The sequence below is a fragment of the Lepidochelys kempii genome, chromosome 5 (genome assembly GCF_965140285.1).
Source record: "Lepidochelys kempii isolate rLepKem1 chromosome 5, rLepKem1.hap1, whole genome shotgun sequence".
In the NCBI taxonomy this organism is placed as follows: domain Eukaryota; kingdom Metazoa; phylum Chordata; order Testudines; family Cheloniidae; genus Lepidochelys; species Lepidochelys kempii.
In genome coordinates, this window is record NC_136384.1 from 25,757,708 (window position 1) to 25,775,377 (window position 17,670).

General features: G+C 44.5%; 1 protein-coding gene across 3 annotated transcripts in view; it reads right to left on the bottom strand.

The window, feature by feature from the left end:
- The window catches only part of RANBP3L (RAN binding protein 3 like), a 56,695-nt gene that overhangs the window by 25,800 nt on the left and 13,225 nt on the right, over positions 1-17,670 (bottom strand). For 2 of the 3 annotated variants that reach the window (XR_012158866.2, XM_073343767.2), the window contains exons 2-8: positions 13,455-13,513; positions 13,146-13,182; positions 12,012-12,086; positions 10,562-10,636; positions 9,225-9,293; positions 8,460-8,605; positions 7,780-7,883 (exon numbers count right to left, since the gene is read on the bottom strand). Coding sequence is in view for 2 of the 3 variants with exons in the window: in XM_073343767.2 (XP_073199868.1) it covers positions 7,780-7,883; positions 8,460-8,605; positions 9,225-9,293; positions 10,562-10,636; positions 12,012-12,086; positions 13,146-13,182; positions 13,455-13,513 (565 nt within the window). In the remaining variant the exon portion in view is untranslated. The remainder of the gene's footprint in view (positions 1-7,779; positions 7,884-8,459; positions 8,606-9,224; positions 9,294-10,561; positions 10,637-12,011; positions 12,087-13,145; positions 13,183-13,454; positions 13,514-17,670) is intronic. The other variant, XM_073343769.2, reaches the window with a different exon arrangement.

The window sequence follows — 17,670 nt, forward strand, 5'->3', positions numbered from 1 at the left end:
GACAGCATGGATTTACTAAGAAACAAATCAAGTCAAACTAGTTTGATTGCCTTCTTTGACAGGGTAACTGGTTTGGTGGATAGGGGGAATGCGGTGGACATAATATACCTGGACTTTAGCAAGGCTTTTGACACAGTTCTACATGATATTCTGAAAAATAAGCTGCAGAAATGTGGGCTTGGTGGAACTACCATTAAGTGTATACATAATTGGTTATACAACCACAAACAAAGAATAACTATTAATGGAATGATGTCACATTGGAGGGAGGGTTCAAGTGGGGTTCCACAGGGATCTGTTCTGGGTAGAGTGTTGTTTAGCATCTTTATTAATGAGCTGGATGTAGGTGTAGAGAACAGACTGATCAAATTAGCAGATGACAAAGTTAAGGGGGTTTGCCAATACTTTGGAGGATAGAGCTAAAATTCAGAGGGATCTTGATAAATTGGAGAACTGGGCTGTAGACAACAAAATGAAATTCAGCAAAGACAAATGTAAGTTTGCTACACTGAGGGAAGAAAAACCAAGTGCACAAATACAGAATAGGGGATATGGCTTGTCAGCATCACTGCTAAGAAGGATCTGGGAGTTGTGGTGGATAACAACCTCAAAGTGAGTCAGCAATGTGATGCTGTTACAAAAAAAAGCAAATGCAATTTTTGGTTGCATCAACAGAGCAGTCACGGGAGGTGATAGTATCACTCTACTCAGCACTGGTTAGGCCTCAGGTGGAGTCCTGTGTCCAGTTTTGAACACCAATTTATAGAAAGGATGCAGAGAAACTGGAAAGAATCCAGTGGCGAGCGACAAAGATGATAAAAGGGATGGAATCAAGCCATATGAACAAGGCTGAAGGAACTGGGTATGTTTAGTGTGGAAAGGAGAAGATTAAGGGGGGATATGATAGCAGTCTTCAAATACTTGAAAGGCTGCCATAACAAGGCTGGAGAAAAGTTGTTCTCTTGTGCCATAGAGGTCAGGCAAGAGGCAATGGGTTCAAACTACAGCATAGCAGATTTAGATTAAAATCTCAGGAAAAACTTCCTAACTGTAAGAACAGTAGGACAATGGACCAGACTGCCTAGGGAGGTTGCGGAAGCTCCTTCACTAGAGGTTTTCAAACGGAGACTGAATAGCCATCTGTCTTGGATGGCTTAGGCACAACAAATGTTGCATCTTGGTAGGGGGTTAGACTAGATGACCCTTGTGGTCCCTTCTAACCCTGTGGTTCTATGATTCTAAGCTGAAAACACACTGTTCGAGAGGCTTCTGTGTTTGCAATGGAGACTCAACAGAACAAGCCTTTTGCAAAGCAGGCAGCTTCATGGTCATGGGAATGTACCCAGACTTTGGTGAATATCTGGTGTGAGGCGAGTAAAACTGTGACCTTCAGTAAAAATACCAGGAATGATCATGCATACGTGAAGATAGCAAACAAGATGGCAGCTTTGCAAATTTACTGGATCACTGACCAATACGGGGAACAGATTAGGTTGCTCAAAAGCTAGTACCAGTGGACCAGGGACCAGAACCGCACCTCAGACAACTTGCCAATATTGTGCCCATTTTATGAGGCCTTTGACTGGGTGCTGGGCACTGCACCCAATACAGAGTCAACCGTGGTGCATGATGACCTGGTCAGCCAGGATGGTGCCCTGCTGGCCTCAGAATCCAGAATGGGGACTGATGGGATGTTGGGGATTGCACCCTCAGCAAGTTTGCAGATGACACTAAACTGGGAGGAGAGGTAGATATGCTGGAGGGTAGGGATAGGATACAGAGGGCCCTAGACAAATTAGAGGACTGGGCCAAAAGAAATCTGATGAGGTTCAACAAGGACAAGTGTACAGTCCGACACTTAGGATGGAAGACTCCCATGCACCGCTACAGCCTAGGGACTGAATGGATAGGCAGCAGTTCTGCAGAAAAGGACCTAGGGGTTACAGTGGACGAGAAGCTGGATATGAGTCAACAGTGTGCCCTTGTTGCCAAGAAGGCCAATGGCATTTTGGGATGTATAAGTAGGAGGATTGCCAGCAGATCGAGGGACATGATTGTCCCCCTCTATTTGACATTGGTGAGGCCTCATCTGGAGTACTGTGTCCAGTTTTGGGCCCCACACTACAAGGATGTGGAAAAATTGGAAAGAGTCCAGCGGAGGGCAACAAAAATGATTAGGGGACTGGAACACATGACTTTTGAGGAGAGGCTGAGGGAACTGGGATTGTTTAGTCTGCGGAAGAGAAGAATGAGGGTGGATTTGATAACTGCTTTCAACTACCTGAAAGGGGGTTCCAAAGAGGATGGATCTAGACTGTTCTCAGTGGTAGCTGATGACCGAACGAGGAGTAATGGTCTCAAGTTGCAGTGGGGGAGGTTTAGGTTGGATATTAGGAAAAACTTTTTCACTAGGAGGGTGGTGAAACACTGGAATGCGTTACCTAGGTAGGTGGTGGAATCTCCTTCCTTAGAAGTTTTTAAGGTCAGGCTTGACAAAGCCCTGGCTGGGATGATTTAGTTGGGGATTGGTCCTGCTTTGAGCAGGGGGTTGGACTAGATGACCTCCTGAGGTCCCTTCCAAGCCTGATATTCTATGATTCTATGATCAAGTGAGGACCATGAAGTAATTTTCTTGCTGAAACCAGTCCCAGATCATGCTTTAGAACAGGATCAGCAGCAAATTCTGGGTCCATACTCAGAGGAGCTGTTTTTTGTCCCCACATGGAACAGCTCACTGCCGAGCCTGCAGCAGACATGGGAGGGACAGAAGCTGCCCCTGAGCCTGGAAAGTTTCTGCCTCCAATTTAAAATGTACTGCTACAGAATCAGAGGGATTTCCACTTTAAGAACTAATGCAAAAGTTATAAGACTCCCCAGCTAGCAGCATCTATCCACTACTGGTGGATTGTATCCTAGCGCCTTGGCATCCCCACTCCCTGCCACCATGTGGAATTCAACATGGCGACTGGGAAATGCCAATAGTAAAGAACATCTTTAAAGTGTATTTTTACCAGAAAGGCACAGATTTTTGCTAGGGCCATTCCTGTTTCTTAAAAACAACATTACATTGCCATGCCTTTAAGTTTGCTGCTCTATAATCACTCAACAGTCTGTGGAGCTGCCTGGGAACACTGAACTCTGTGTGTGTGTTTGGGGAAGCGTGTTTCACTTCCAAAACTATCCCATTTCAGTGAGAGGTAGTCCATAGGGGACAAAATCATTTGTCCCAAGTATGACCAGGGTTTGAATTTTTGTTCAGAAAAGTGCAGGGGGCAGGGAGGGGGAAGGCTGTGATGCTCTCTAAGCCACGTGGAAGCTAACACAGCATCCTGTTGATTCCCTCATGGATTCTGACCCACTCCCAAATGCTGATAGCTGCAAACTTTTCCTGAAGCAGGAACTCCAGATCAGTAGTCACATTGCAGAGAAAGACGTATTTTCCAGGGCCACCTCAGTAGCTGACCAACCCACTCCACTCACAGATATGATGTTCAGTCACTTTTCGTTTGAATACTTCGGATGCATACACTGCAGGTTTTTCAATAGCAGCTTAGAATAACATCTCCCTTTGTCAATAGGGCACCACAAGAACAGTTAGTTATTGTCAAGCACTACCTTCCAGTAGTCAGGCCTAGTGGTCGGAGTGAGGTCAAAGCAGGATGTAGTGTTGGGCCTGGGCCAAGGGTGACACTGGAATCAAGATCCAGGGACAAGCCAGGGCCAGAACCAAGATCAGAGGCTGTAGACAAGCCAGAATCAGTACCAGAGCAAAAGTCCAGGTGCAAGCCAGGGGTTGAAGCCGGGTGGTCAGAGACCAGAGACAAACCAAGTCAGTACCATAGCCAGGGTGGAGACACAGGCCAAAGGTCAAAGCCGGATAGTCAGAGACCAAGGAAAGTCAAGAGGTGGAGGCAAGGCTGGAGCGTGTTTGTAACAGGGCAAGATCAGAGTAGGGCAAGGTCTAGGAGCAGGGCTCAGGCAAGGCTGGGGCAGGAACAGGATCAAGAGCCGGCTGGGAGTCTCGAGAGTCTGATCTCCTGCTTCCTTGCAGTGTGTTTCCTGGCCTCGAGAGTCTGATCTCCTGCTTCCTTGCAGTGTGTTTCCTGGCCAGATAGTGCTATTTCACAGAATGATCTGGCGGGGTTGGAGAAATACCTGAGCCTGGAGGTCATCTGACCCAGGCTCAGTTCAGGGAGAGGTTGCTACTGCATGCCTGATGGTTGATTCACTGCTGGAAAAGTAAATCAGTGAAGCTAAGTTATTGCATGCCTGAGCGGTGACACAGTTCAGCTCCATTGGAGGGGCAGCTGAGTGAGCAGCTCTAGTTTGGGTTTGCCTCACAGTTATGTCATCCAAAATGTGAAAGACCTGAAATGATAGAAAAAACCTTTTGTTGCGAGGCCACTGACCGGCCTCCCACCCCCAACACAAGTAGTTAGGAATTTTTTGTAAAACAAAAGCAACTTGGAATTTTTAACATACCATTATCTGTGTACTACTGTAACTGCGATTAACCGGGCTGTGCCCAGGGACATTCTGTGGACTGAAGCATCCCTTTCACAATATATTGCAGTTCAGTTTTGAATGTAACATTTTATGTCCTTGAAATTCCACAAGCATTAATTCTGTGCTCCTCCAGTGAGCTATTTGAGACAATAACCTTCAGTGTCTTGTCCTATTGCAGGCCCCTTGACCTCTACTGGCTGCTATATCTCCACAGATCAACCTCAGTGCAGTACGAGCCTGGCCCAACGTACCTTCACAGACTGTTCCAAGAGGAGCGTTTCCATGGTGAACTTGGACGAAGTTCTTGAGTGGGCCAACCAGCAGGTCCAGTACCAGAAGCAGAGGGTCTTAATATTGGAGAAGAGGCATGCCAAGAGGCAGGAGGAAAGGCTGAGGCTTACCACACAGCTTGAGGACAGGGTTTTAACAAAAGAGTAGGCACTTGCTTCACAGTTCCTGGAACAGGAATAGCAGCTAAGGGAGGAGCATAGAGCTCAGCAGAGAGAACTGTTTGAGCAGGTCATCTCAGTCAGGGCTGCAAGATTATCGGTTCCTGCTGCCTCTCCCACACCATCGCCTGATTCCTCTGCGATGTATTCTCAGTCCAGAAACAACTTGGAAAACTCCACATCTGGGTGACTCATGCAATCAGGCCCCAAAAACAGTTGGGCAGGACAGCTAAACACCATACAGCTCTCCATCTTGCCCCCTCTCCCACTGATACCTCCGCCTCGGCACCAAGTGCACAGAAAACAAGGAAAGAAGAGAAAGGAGAACAGAAGCCAGGGGACATGCAGTGGTAGGGTGATTCTGTTGTGTTTGCACTGGTTCATACACTTCATTTGTTTGTTTTGGAAATGTTTTTTTGTCAGTGTTTCGGTGTTTTAATGGCAGTGGGTGACTGTTGCACTGTTTTAACACATTTATAAGTAAAGCCTTTTATGTCATCAGGAAAGTTTATTGCTATACTGCATTTCATCATACAATCATGATTTGAAATAACAAAGCTAAACACATGATCAGGAACAATTAGGAATTGCTACACAAATGCTATTCCTCTATACAGTTAGGTACAGCAAGTCACACATCAATAACTTCCTGATGTGAATCTATACTGTGAATCATCCCCCATTCTATCCCCAATTCATAATTCAGCATGTCATTCATAAGTACATTGCATGACGATCAAGTTCGCACCCTTCCCCATGCAGTGAACCCCCAAATCAATTAGCCCCTTAACTCCCACAAGCAGGTTCATAGAGGTACTATCCCCGCTCTTCCATCGGGCTATGGAAGCCCATAACGTAGGAGCACAGAGCATCCCTGAATGCTGTTGCCTGGGTGCATCTAGCTCCAGCTGTGGTAAGTGCACTTTCTGGCTTAGCGTTCAGTGGCCCCTTGCTGTCATAGGTCCATTCAGGGGGAAATGGTTCACCTCTTCCTCCTGGTCCATCTCGTGCGTTTGGTGGGTCAGAAAACGTTGCTGAAATGTCCACTAGTGCCTCATGGAAGCTCTGCCTGTTTACTGTCTCAAGAGTGAAAGTGCAAGCCAGACAACTTCTTGAAATGTTGCTCAGCTGGCTGTGTTGGTGGGCTGTTCAACCTTCCTGTAACATGCAGGGTGGGCAGTAAAGTTTTCCCACAGTGCACCATGGACAACAAGCTAGAGTGGCCACATTTCAGGAGGGCACTAGGGAGCCTGGGATACGGATGGTTTGACTCAGGTCTATATGCTGCATTGTGGATGCCAGAGCCCCAAACTGAAGCCCAGGTTAGAAAATCCTTAAGGTAGGGTTAGAATCATAGACTTTAAGGTCAGAAGGGACCATTATGATCATCTAGTCTGACCTCCTGCACAACGCAGGTCACGGAATCTCACCCACCAATCCTGTCACAAACCCCTAACTTAAGTCTGAGCTATTGAAGTCCTCAAATCATGGTTTAAAGACTTCAAGGTGCAGAGAATCCTCCAGCAAGTGACCTGCGCCCCATGCAGAGGAAGGCAAAAAAAAACAAAACACAGGGCCTCTGCCAATCTGCCCTGGGGGAAAATTCCTTCCCGAACCCAAATATGGCAATCAGCTAAACCCTGAGCATGTGAGCAAGACTCACCAGCCAGACACCCAGGAAAGAATTCTCTGAAGTAATTCAGATCCCATCCCATCTAACATCCATCACAGGCCATTGGGTATATCTACCGCTAGTAGTGGAAGATCAGTAAATTGCCAGAATTAGGCTATCCCATCATATCATCTCCTCCATAAACTTATGAAGCTTTGTCTTGAAGCCAGATATGTTGTTTGCCCCCACTGCTTCCACTGGAAGGCTGTTCCAGAACTTCATTTCTCTGATGGTTAGAAACCTTCGTCTAATTTCAAGTCTGAACTTCCTGATGGCCAGTTTATATCCATTTGTTCTTGTGTCCACATTGGTACTGAGCTTAAATCATTCTTCTCCCTCCATGGTATTTATCCCTCTGATATATTTATAGATAGCAATCATATCTCCTCTCAGCCTTCTTTTAGTTAGGCTAAACAAGTCAAGCTCACTGAATCTCCTTTCATAAAACAGGTTTTCCATTCCTCGGATCATCCTAGTAGCCCTTCTCTGTACCTGTTCCAGTTTGAATTCATCCTTCTTAAACATGGGAGACCAGAACTGCACACAATATTCCAGATGAGGTCTCACCAGTGCCTTGTATAATGGTACTAACACCTCCTTATCTCTACTGGAAATATCTCACCTGATGCATCCCAAGACCGCATTAGCTTTTTTGACAGCCATATCACATTGGTGGCTTGTAGTCATCCTGTGACCGACCAATACTCCGAGGTCCTTTCCTCCTCTGTTACTTCCAAGTGATGTGTCGCCAGTTTATAACAGAAATTCTTGTTATTAATCCTTAAATTTATGACCTTGCACTTTTCATTATTAAATTTCATCTTATTACTATTACTCCAGTTTACAAGGTCATCCAGTGTAGACACTCAAGCCCTGGGTTCTCCAGGTCAGCTGACTTGAATCCCACTAACCCTGGGCTTACACTACAGGGTAGACATACCCTTCAAGTCCAGGTAACTCATCCAGAGGTGTAAGGAAAAGTTCAAGTTATAATCTGCCCATAAGCCTTCTTTTCCTTTTTGGCCGATGTGTGCATTTTTTCACCTAACAGCTACACAGACACACATAGAGCAACAAGCTAGAGGACAAAACCAAACACTTGCTATTCTCTAGGTACGCATTAAAAAACTCACAACACTTTAACTAACTTACCCTACTGTTTTAGGGCTAGTAAGGTGCATGGAGATAGATGGCCTCACTGTTGTCTCAGAACTTGCTGAATTCTCTGCTGGGCAACGAGAGCTCTCTTCAGACAACTGGAAATAATTAATATGATCAATTCAGAAATGTTGGAAAAAATTAATTGTGGCTCATCTTGCACTATAAATAGTTTTACCAGAAATTAGGGCCTGCAAAGCTAAATGCATGTGAGAAAGTATTACTGACAAGAGTAAGTCCATGCATGATGGGTCCACTTGCATGAGTTAAGATAATTCATGTGGTGGTTTGCAGAGACAGGCCCATATTTATTGTGTGAAGCAAGCCAGTGCAATTCCTAGCCAGATTTTTAAAAAAATTCCTTAGAAAGTAAAAAGTTTTCCCAACCCTCTACCCTAAATTCAGGTTGAATTACAAGTTTACAGCATCTGCACACTCATCAAGCAGCCATATGGGCAGTTTAGCAAGGGCTGGATTTTTCAAAGCGCTCAGCATTGGCACAATTGCTCCACTGAAGTCAAAAGCAAAACTCCTGTTGACTTCAATGGGAACAGAATTAAACTAATACTGAAGACTTCCCTGTAAAATACTTAATTTCAGTGAAATATTATTAAAGCTCAGGCACATGGGAAAAAACCCAGACATGTATATTTGACATTGAAGTTACATTTTACCTGAATATTTGCTTTCTCTTTAGCTTTGGAAGATGCCAGTGTATTTTCAGTGCACATCTGCCTTCTTTCCTCACATATCTGAGACTGTGGTGGCTGTAAAACGGCAGGTCTTATGACAGTCCACTGCTGAACTGGTGATGAGAGTCCTTGCAAAATACAAAAGAAAAGATTAATATATACAATCTTTCCTTTACATTTAAACAACAAATTTTGGTCTTGCTTTTTCTGACTCATAATGTGGATGTGTGGTGGAGTTTTAAATTAATTGTATTTAAGTGTTATTGTTAATACCTGCCTCCCTTTCCTATTTTAAGTCCCTTCTAAAAACCCTGCCAAATAAAGGAGTGATGTAATATTTAATAAAATAAATCTGCACTGATTGTGATAAATCCATCTTCTGATTATATGAAGCTTGATCCTGCACCCATGGAAGTCAACAGGAGTTTTGCCTTGCCTTCACTGGGAGCAAAGTTCAGTTCTTGTTAACATTATGTATCAGAAATTTTTATTCAGGATGATATTCATTCCTGAGCAGTGGCCCTAAACATGACCCATGAACCACTTAAGTTTTCAAAATAGGGCTTTAAGTGGAATTAAGTGGTTTACAGGCTTATAATATAGGCCTTCTGCACAGGGGGGTGAATATCAGCTGTAGAGAGTAAACTGGCCGGGACAGGGACTGTCTATATTTTACCTGCTCTGTATAGTGTTGAGGACACTGTGGATCAACAACTAATAAATATTGCGATATTAACAAATAGTTACCTTTTTCTGTTCTTGTGATGTCATGGTTTCTCTGGAGAAGAGCTGAGGTCATGAATATGTTATTCTTTACTGCAAAAGAATTGTTTATCCACAGTGCTTAATTGTTTATATGCATTTCTGTAGCCCCCATCACTGCAGTATCTGAGCATCTCACAAACATTAAATTTATTTCACACCACCTCTTCAAGGAAGGAAAATATGATCCCCATTTTATGGCAGGGGAAATTTAGGCACAGGGAGAGTGACTTCCCCAGGAACTCTAAGACAGAGCCAGGAATTGAACCCAGACATCCTGGGTGTCAGCCACTACTTTAACCACAAAACTGTCCTTTAGTTTTACAGCTCACAGGCATGATAATGTCACCAAGTCAGAATATCCTTTCAGATCAGGAAAAAAAGAGACCCAAGAGCATGATGGTAAATGCTGGAGATCCAGCATGTGCTGGTAGTGATGACCACCATGATAAGTGTAATGATGGTCCATGTGTGGCACCGCTGCTTTTATATGGTTTCCAAATGCTACCCAGAAATGTTCAGAAGGGCTGCCAGCCTTGTCCCATCAATAGCGTGCTACAAAATTACATGTCTCATAATCCATATATGAACTCCCCCATTCCATTCCAAGATGATTCTAGTTTGCTGCTATACCAATTTTGTACACTTACCAGATTATTTGGAAACCCCTCATCAACAATTACTTTAATCCAAAGGTTTTCAATCTGGGAGTTATAAACAGGTGTCAGGGTTTGTGACCGCCCTGCCCTTCCCTTATTGATAAATGAGACGGTGATCCCTGCTAAATCTTGGCTAGAATGCAGGGTGTTCCCAGAATGGAAAATGGTGTGTCTGTATGGATAAATATGTGAATCACTGTTTTAGTCCGAGCACATCTAGCTCACACCATTTCTTCAACTCCATTCTGTGTTTACTGTCCATAATATTTGACATAATATTTTATAGGTTAATATAACCTTCCACCTACTTGCTACAAGCCTTTGTAAATCTCAAAAACATCTGAGTTGCAACAGTGAGTAGACTCTGCACAACCCAGAGGAGCATATGGCATAGGCTGCTTGCATCCCATCCAAACAGCAGCTCTCCCATGTGCAGAGTATTCCCTAGCACAAGGAGACATTAGTGCAACATTGACAGAAATGAATGCCACCTACTGAATCACCAACACATCTTGTTGAACATCGCAAAGTTCCTTTCTCACATTCACATACTGACTTGGCCCAGCCCAGTTAGCTCAGTCCCACAAAAAGAGCTGTTTTATTTTGTTATTTTACCGATTTTTGATTTTATGTGAATATTTACTGAATAATATTTTTAATTACCTGGCTGTGATGGAGGAAAGGTAGGAAGGATAGTACAGGAAGATGATCTCACTCTTTTCCGAGAGATTGCTGTATCTGAAAACATAAGAGACTGAAATGATCCTTTGGTCAAAGCACAGTACCTGAATATGGATTTTTCATGTTAGCAAAATGTATTTGTCACGGATGAGCAGACTCTACCTGTATCAGGCAACTACTAAGGCTTTGTAGTGTAGACTTCGAATTTCCAACCACTGCTAGCACTAGTGCAGCTTCAGCATAGAGAAAAAGCTGGCAGGTGCCAGCATTTTTGACCATCCCATCATCTAGATCTTCTCAAATTAGAGCTAGATGTCATGGTTGTTCAAGTGCCAGAGACTAGTCTACACTGGTACTCCTAGTGTTGCTAACACCAATGATACTGAACACAAAGGTGGGAAAAATATAGTACAGGCACAGGCGAAGGGGGTTATTATAGCAAAATTCTGACACACAAATTCTGGTCATGTTATAACCAGTCTTTTTTTTTTTTTTTTGTATGGAGCTGTTCAGGTCTAAGTAGATGTAGGAATGATCTAGATGTAATTTTCAGGGTAGATAAAGTTAGATTAACTGTACTCTTTTAACGAAATGGGTTAATATTATTTACCTACATTAAGGCCCAAATTTTGAAGAAAGCATATGACACATTTTAAAATAGAATTTCTACTGCACATGCTCAGTACACAGGGGTCTGCAGTGACTTGTGTGTGTGTTCCCCTCAATATTGTGGAAATAACCCTACCACCTTGAAGGGGTTTCCAAGTCGGATGATAACTGGTTGGAGGGGAAAGCCCTTGTCAGCATGGCTTTTCAATTCCATGGGTCCTCCTGGGGTTGAACCATGAACATCTTCCACAGGGTAGGAAATCCTGCTTTCCCTGGACCTAGTCAAAAAATTCCAGGGAAACTCATGATTGAGACACATGGACTTTCCACAGCCTTATGTGGAAATAACTCGTACATGGACCTGGGGCCCTCTGCTAATTTAAAACCAATATTTTTTCAGACTTAGGAAGGTGCAATTCCTCACTGAGCATTACTTGCAGACTAACCTTGAAGTTTAAAAGTTTATCTGACTTGGAATTATTCAAACCAAAATGACAGGGTTTCAGAGTAGCAGCTGTGTTAGTCTGTATTCACAAAAAGAAAAAGGAGTACTTGTGGTACCTTAGAGACTAACAAATTTATTTGAGCATAAGCTTTCGTGAGCTACAGCTCACTTCATTGGATGCATTCAGTGGAAAATACAGTGGGGAGATTTATATACATAGAGAACATGAAACAATGGGTGTTACCATACATACTGTAACAAGAGAGTGATCACTTCAAACCAAAATGTGTATCTGAATAACGAGAAAAATATTTTTTCTAGCTTATCAATCTAGAAAATATAATTACAATTATAATGTAATTGATCTAAATGCCATACCCATGTAGAACTGCGAGTCAGACGTTTGGAAAGTAAAAGATGAAGACCTTGCCCGTTTCCTGGAACCAATGAAATCTACGAGAAACATAACATATCATGTACTGTAAAATCAAATTTTCCAACAGATTTCAGTAAATTATTGCAGTACAGAATTCTAATATTAAAGGTCTCATATTAAAGCCTGACCTGGACCCAACCTGACTACAGACAACCCAACCTAACCCAAGAGTGTTGAGTCATTTTTAGATCCAACCCAACCCAACACTTCCCCCTGACCCTGACTCAGTGTGACTGCCTCGTCCCTGGGGCTTGGCCTGCTGGGGGCTTCCCATTCCCCACATCTCATGTCTGCAAATAGTCTCCGGCTGCCTCCTGCCCATGGGGTCGGTGCAGCAGGGGCTGCATGCCTCATCCTGCCGGCCATTGCTGCCTTGCTGTGCTGCGTGTGCTGCAGAGTGAGAGGCACTGCAACCCAGTGGCACGACCCACTGTGCTGACCTCATGGACAGGAGGAGGTGCTCACAGTTGACTACACTCAACTTGACCTGAGAGGTTTTGGCCTGTTTTTAGATGCAACCTGACCCAAACCCGACACTTGTAGTTGGATATCACTGGGTTTGGGTCAGGTTGCAAGGCTCTAGCAGAATCTACTTATGGAAGGGGCTCTTGATGCCTCAGTAATGGCCTGATCCAAAGCCCACTGAGATCAGTTCCACTCCCACTGACTTCACTGGGCTTTGGATCAGCCCTTTTTTCACTCTGCATCAGGCTGTATGGCACTCAACTGATTTTAAAGAGACGGCTGAAATAGGACTCTGGATCCACAGCACTCTTCCCTCTATGGGGTCACCTTATAACAAGACCTGAAGGAAGTGAAGAGATCATTCAAAATCTAATAGTTGTGTCAGTGCTGCAGGGGAGCTGAAATTTGGATGGGGTGTGTGTGTGACAAAGGAGGACAAAAGTGGTGACTCTGTGCCCCATATATAGTCTTAATCCACCCATGGTAAATTGCCCTGTTACATACAAAGTGAAATTCTAATCACTACTAATGCATGCAATGGACTTAGCACTTACAAATAAATACACCCTTTATAACAAGTTTATTATAAAGGGTTTTAATTATGCAATTACCATTCTCAGCCTTGTAAACCAGGTCTTCTGCAGGCCTCTGGGGGGAAGAAAAACAAAACAAAACATATCAATAGATATGTCTATACTGCAGTAAAAGAGCTGTGGCAGGCCCGTGTCAGCTGACCCAGGCTCATGGGACTCCGGGCTTCGGGGCTATAAAATTGCAATGTAGATGTTTGGGCTCAAGCTGGCGCCCGGGCTGTGAAATACTTCCCCCTCGTGGAGTCAAGGCTCCACAATCAGGCCCTTTATTTCCTGATTTTCTGGCTGCTTTATGACAAAAGCAAAAGGAAGAAGCTTAAGTGTTACCTTAAAAGGTCGTTCTTTCTTTTCAAAAACAAATATGGGCTGAGCAATAACTGATGTCTCTGGAAAAGGAAAGAGGTCACTTTTAGAACATGTGAATTAAACTATTTATCCTAATGCTGCATTTAAAACTAAACTGGAATCCACTGAAAATTTTAAATCAAGGTATTTCTCATCTTCTAAAAATACAGGGCTTGGTCCTGCAGTCCTTACTCAAACAAAACTCCCATTAAGCCTACTGTGAATTGTACCTAGTTAGGGCTGCAGGATTCGGCCCCATATTTTTAAGCTTCTTTTAGACCAAAAATAATGCTTTTCATACAGCAAGATTCCCAAATACTTTACATACTATGGCATTAAGTCTATTTCTAAGCACACCCAAAATTCTCTCTTCATTTCAATAAGAATGCTAGATAGATTAAACAGATAATATTTTGGGCCAAATACTAATGTCCTTACTCAGTTTTTGCTTAGTCCTTGGTAAACAGTACCTTATTACACCCCACCTTCTCATATAAGGCTTGATATTACACCCACTGAAGTTAATGGGGATGTTGCTTTGACTTTAGTGGGTGCAGGATCAGACCAATTAGAATCACAGAATCATAGAATATCAGGGTTGGAAGGGACCTCAGGAGGTCATCAAGTCCAACCCCCTGCTCAAAGCAGGACCAATCCCCAACTAAATCATCCCAGCCAGGGCTTTGTCAAGCCTGACCTTAAAAACTTCTAAGGAAGGAGATTCCACCATCTACCTAGGTAACGCATTCCAGTGTTTCACCACCCTCCTAGTGGAAAAGTTTTTCCTAATATCCAACCTAAACCTCCCCCACTGCAACTTGAGACCATTACTCCTCGTTCGGTCATCAGCTACCACTGAGAACAGTCTAGATCCATCCTCTTTGGAACCCCCTTTCAGGTAGTTGAAAGCAGCTATCAAATCCCCCCTCATTCTTCTCTTCCGCAGACTAAACATCCCGTTCCCTCAGCCTCTCCTCAAAAGTCATGTGTTCCAGTCCCCTAATCATTTTTGTTGCCCTCCGCTGGATTCTTTCCAATTTTTCCACATCCTTCTTGTGGTGTGGGGCCCAAAACTGGACACAGTACTCCAGATGAGGCCTCACCAGTGTCGAATAGAGGGGAACGATCACGTCCCTCGATCTGCTGGCAATGCCCCTACTTATACATCCCAAAATGCCATTGGCCTTCTTGGCAACAAGGGCACACTGTTGACTCATATCCAGCTTCTCGTCCACTGTAACCCCTAGGTCCTTTTCTGCAGAACTGCTGCCTAGCCATTCGGTCCCTAGTCTGTAGCGGTGCATTGGGTTCTTCCGTCCTAAGTGCAGGACTCTGCACTTGTCCTTGTTGAACCTCATCAGATTTCTTTTGGCCCAATCCTCCAATTTGTCTAGGTCTCTCTGTATCCTATCCCTATCCTCCAGCGTATCTACCTCTCCTCCCAGTTTAGTGTCATCTGCAAACTTGCTGAGGGTGCAATCCACACCATCCTCCAGATCATTTATGAAGATATTGAACAAAACCGGCCCCAGGACCGACCCTTGGGGCACTCCACTTGATACCAGCTGCCAACTAGACATAGAGCCATTGATCACTACCTGTTGAGCCCGACAATCTAGCCAGCTTTCTATCCACCTTATAGTCCATTCATCCAGCCCATACTTCTTTAGTTTGCTGGCAAGAATACTGTGGGAGACCGTGTCAAAAGCTTTGCTAAAGTCAAGGAACAATACGTCCACTGCTTTCCCTTCATCCACAGAGCCAGTTATCTTGTCATAGAAGGCAATTAGATTAGTCAGGCATGACTTGCCCTTGGTGAATCCATGCTGACTGTTCCTGATCACTTTCCTCTCCTCTAAGTGCTTCAGAATTGATTCCTCGAGGACCTGCTCCATGATTTTTCCAGGCACTGAGGTGAGGCTGACTGGCCTGTAGTTCCCAGGATCCTCCTTCTTCCCTTTTTTAAAGATGGGCACTACATTAGCCTTTTTCCAGTCGTCCGGGACTTCCCCCGCTCGCCATGAGTTTTCAAAGACAATGGCCAATGGCTCTGCAATCACATCCGCCAACTCCTTTAGCAACATCAATTAGCCTCATCCCTGTAGTAGCTGAGTTCCTGTCTAAAACATCTCTAAATTTCATCCAGCATTCAGTAGCTTAAAAAATGCTCCCCTGCAACCACTTTGGCCAGGTCACACCTCTCCCTCCTTGAGTCTCTCCACAGGCTCAGGATCTCTTCCCACATAAAATTCAAACTCCTTGTCATAACTTTCAAGACTACATGCTGGTTTGCCCCAGCCTACAACATCTCTCATATTTCCTATCATTCATCATTATGGACCAGATCCAAAGTCCACTGAAGTCAATGAAATACTTCCATTGACTTCAGTGGCTTTGAATCTAGCCCTTTGTCCTTTCACCCTGCCTACTCTTCTCACCATCCTTTGCTTCCTCCCACTCTCACCTGGGTGCCTTTTTTTTGGAGCTCTTCTGTATCATTGGAAAGTCATCTCTATTCCTCTCTGCCAAATATCCTTGCTCTCATTCAAGTCCTCCCATAATCCCCACTTCCTGTGCTATCTGTCTCTAATCTAACAGATTCAAGTTTATAAGATTTTCTACATTATTATGGATCAGTATTTGTAGTGACAGCTATGTGCTTCATAGAAAATACACAGAAAACACATCCCTGCCCTGAAGAGCTCACAGTCGAAGGCTCTGACTTCAATGTGACTACTCATGCGAGTAAAGTTAAGCATGTGTGTAAGTGTTTGCCGGATTGGAACTAAAATGATGACCATGACAGACATATGAATATTTAATATACACTAGGAAGGAGAAGGAGGAAAAAGTACATGAGTTACAGAAATGAGCGTGCATAGTCACTGAATTAAGATATATATAATTCTTGATGGTTCAAAAGCACTGGGAGGTTTGTTGTTTGTTTTTAAGTGCAAATACTCAATTTTTGTTATCTTCAGAAGTCAGTTTTTAAGAATGATTTGAATGAGACACTATACCTAATATAACTCACATTATTTTTATTTGGTTTAACCTTTGTTCCCCCTTTTCCTAACCCTTTCTTTTGTTTGTTATCTTCATGTCCAGTGTTTGTCTAGTTTATAGCCAAACTGTTTCTGGCTATAACATAGGGGTGTAGGGGGGAGGGTTTACTCCACCCTTGAAACCTCCCACAAGTGTTTGGGACAATTGCGGTCCTTGTACTAAGGGGTGCACAGGCACTGCTTCCTCGGCCAATGGGAGCTGCGGGGGCGGCGCCTGTGGGCGCGGGCAGCGCGCACCATGCAGAGCCGCCTGGCCAAGCCTCCACCTTGGAGCTGGACATGGCGGCCGATTCCAGGAGCAGTGAGGAGCCAGGACAGGCAGGGAGCCTGACAGCCCTGCTGTGCCACCAACCAGGAGCTGCCTGCGTTAAGCGCCGCCCAGCTGCAGCCCACACCCACACCTGCACCCCAACCTCCTGCCTCAGCCTGGTGAATGTGAGTGAGGGTGGGGGAGAGCAAGCGATGGGGGGAGGGCTGGAGTGAGTGGGGGCCGGGCCTCAGAGAAGGGGAAGGGCAGGTGGCAGGGCAAGGGTGTTTGGGTTTTGTGCAATTAGAAAGTTGGCAACTCTACGTGGCACCACTACCACAGTTTTATTGTCCATTCTTCTGCATTCTGTAATTAGGGGGGCTGCTCAGTGCTGGAGAACGTCAAGCCCCTACCGTGCCAGTAACATGTCAGTGACTTGGAGGCAAATGCTTTATGTGCTTCAGCAGCTAGACTTGGTAGGCATTGGCCTAGTGAAAGGTAATGTACCAGGGCTGGCAAGAAAAGGAAAGGTGCAAACACCCTAGGTACAGAGGCTTAAAAAGTTACAGTTCAAAGTGAGCAATAGCGGTTCTTGTTTGGGTCCCTGGGGAAGCCCAATAGAGAGTTGGGACTCTTCAGGCCTAGTGCCTGGGATGCCCTCTCCAGTCCAGTCTCTATTCAAGCAAATAGGGGCTTACAGGTTTCCAGGCCAGGATCAGTTTTAGCAGAGTGTCTCTGATCGGGGCCCCTCTGCACTGGCTCCCTGCCCAATTGCTGCTGTCCCCCCCTGCCCCCCAATCAGTCCCACACACAGCTGCATCCAGTGTGATATCTGGCAGTCACAGTCTGTTCTGCATGTGGCTCTGTACACAGTTTCTGGGGTTGC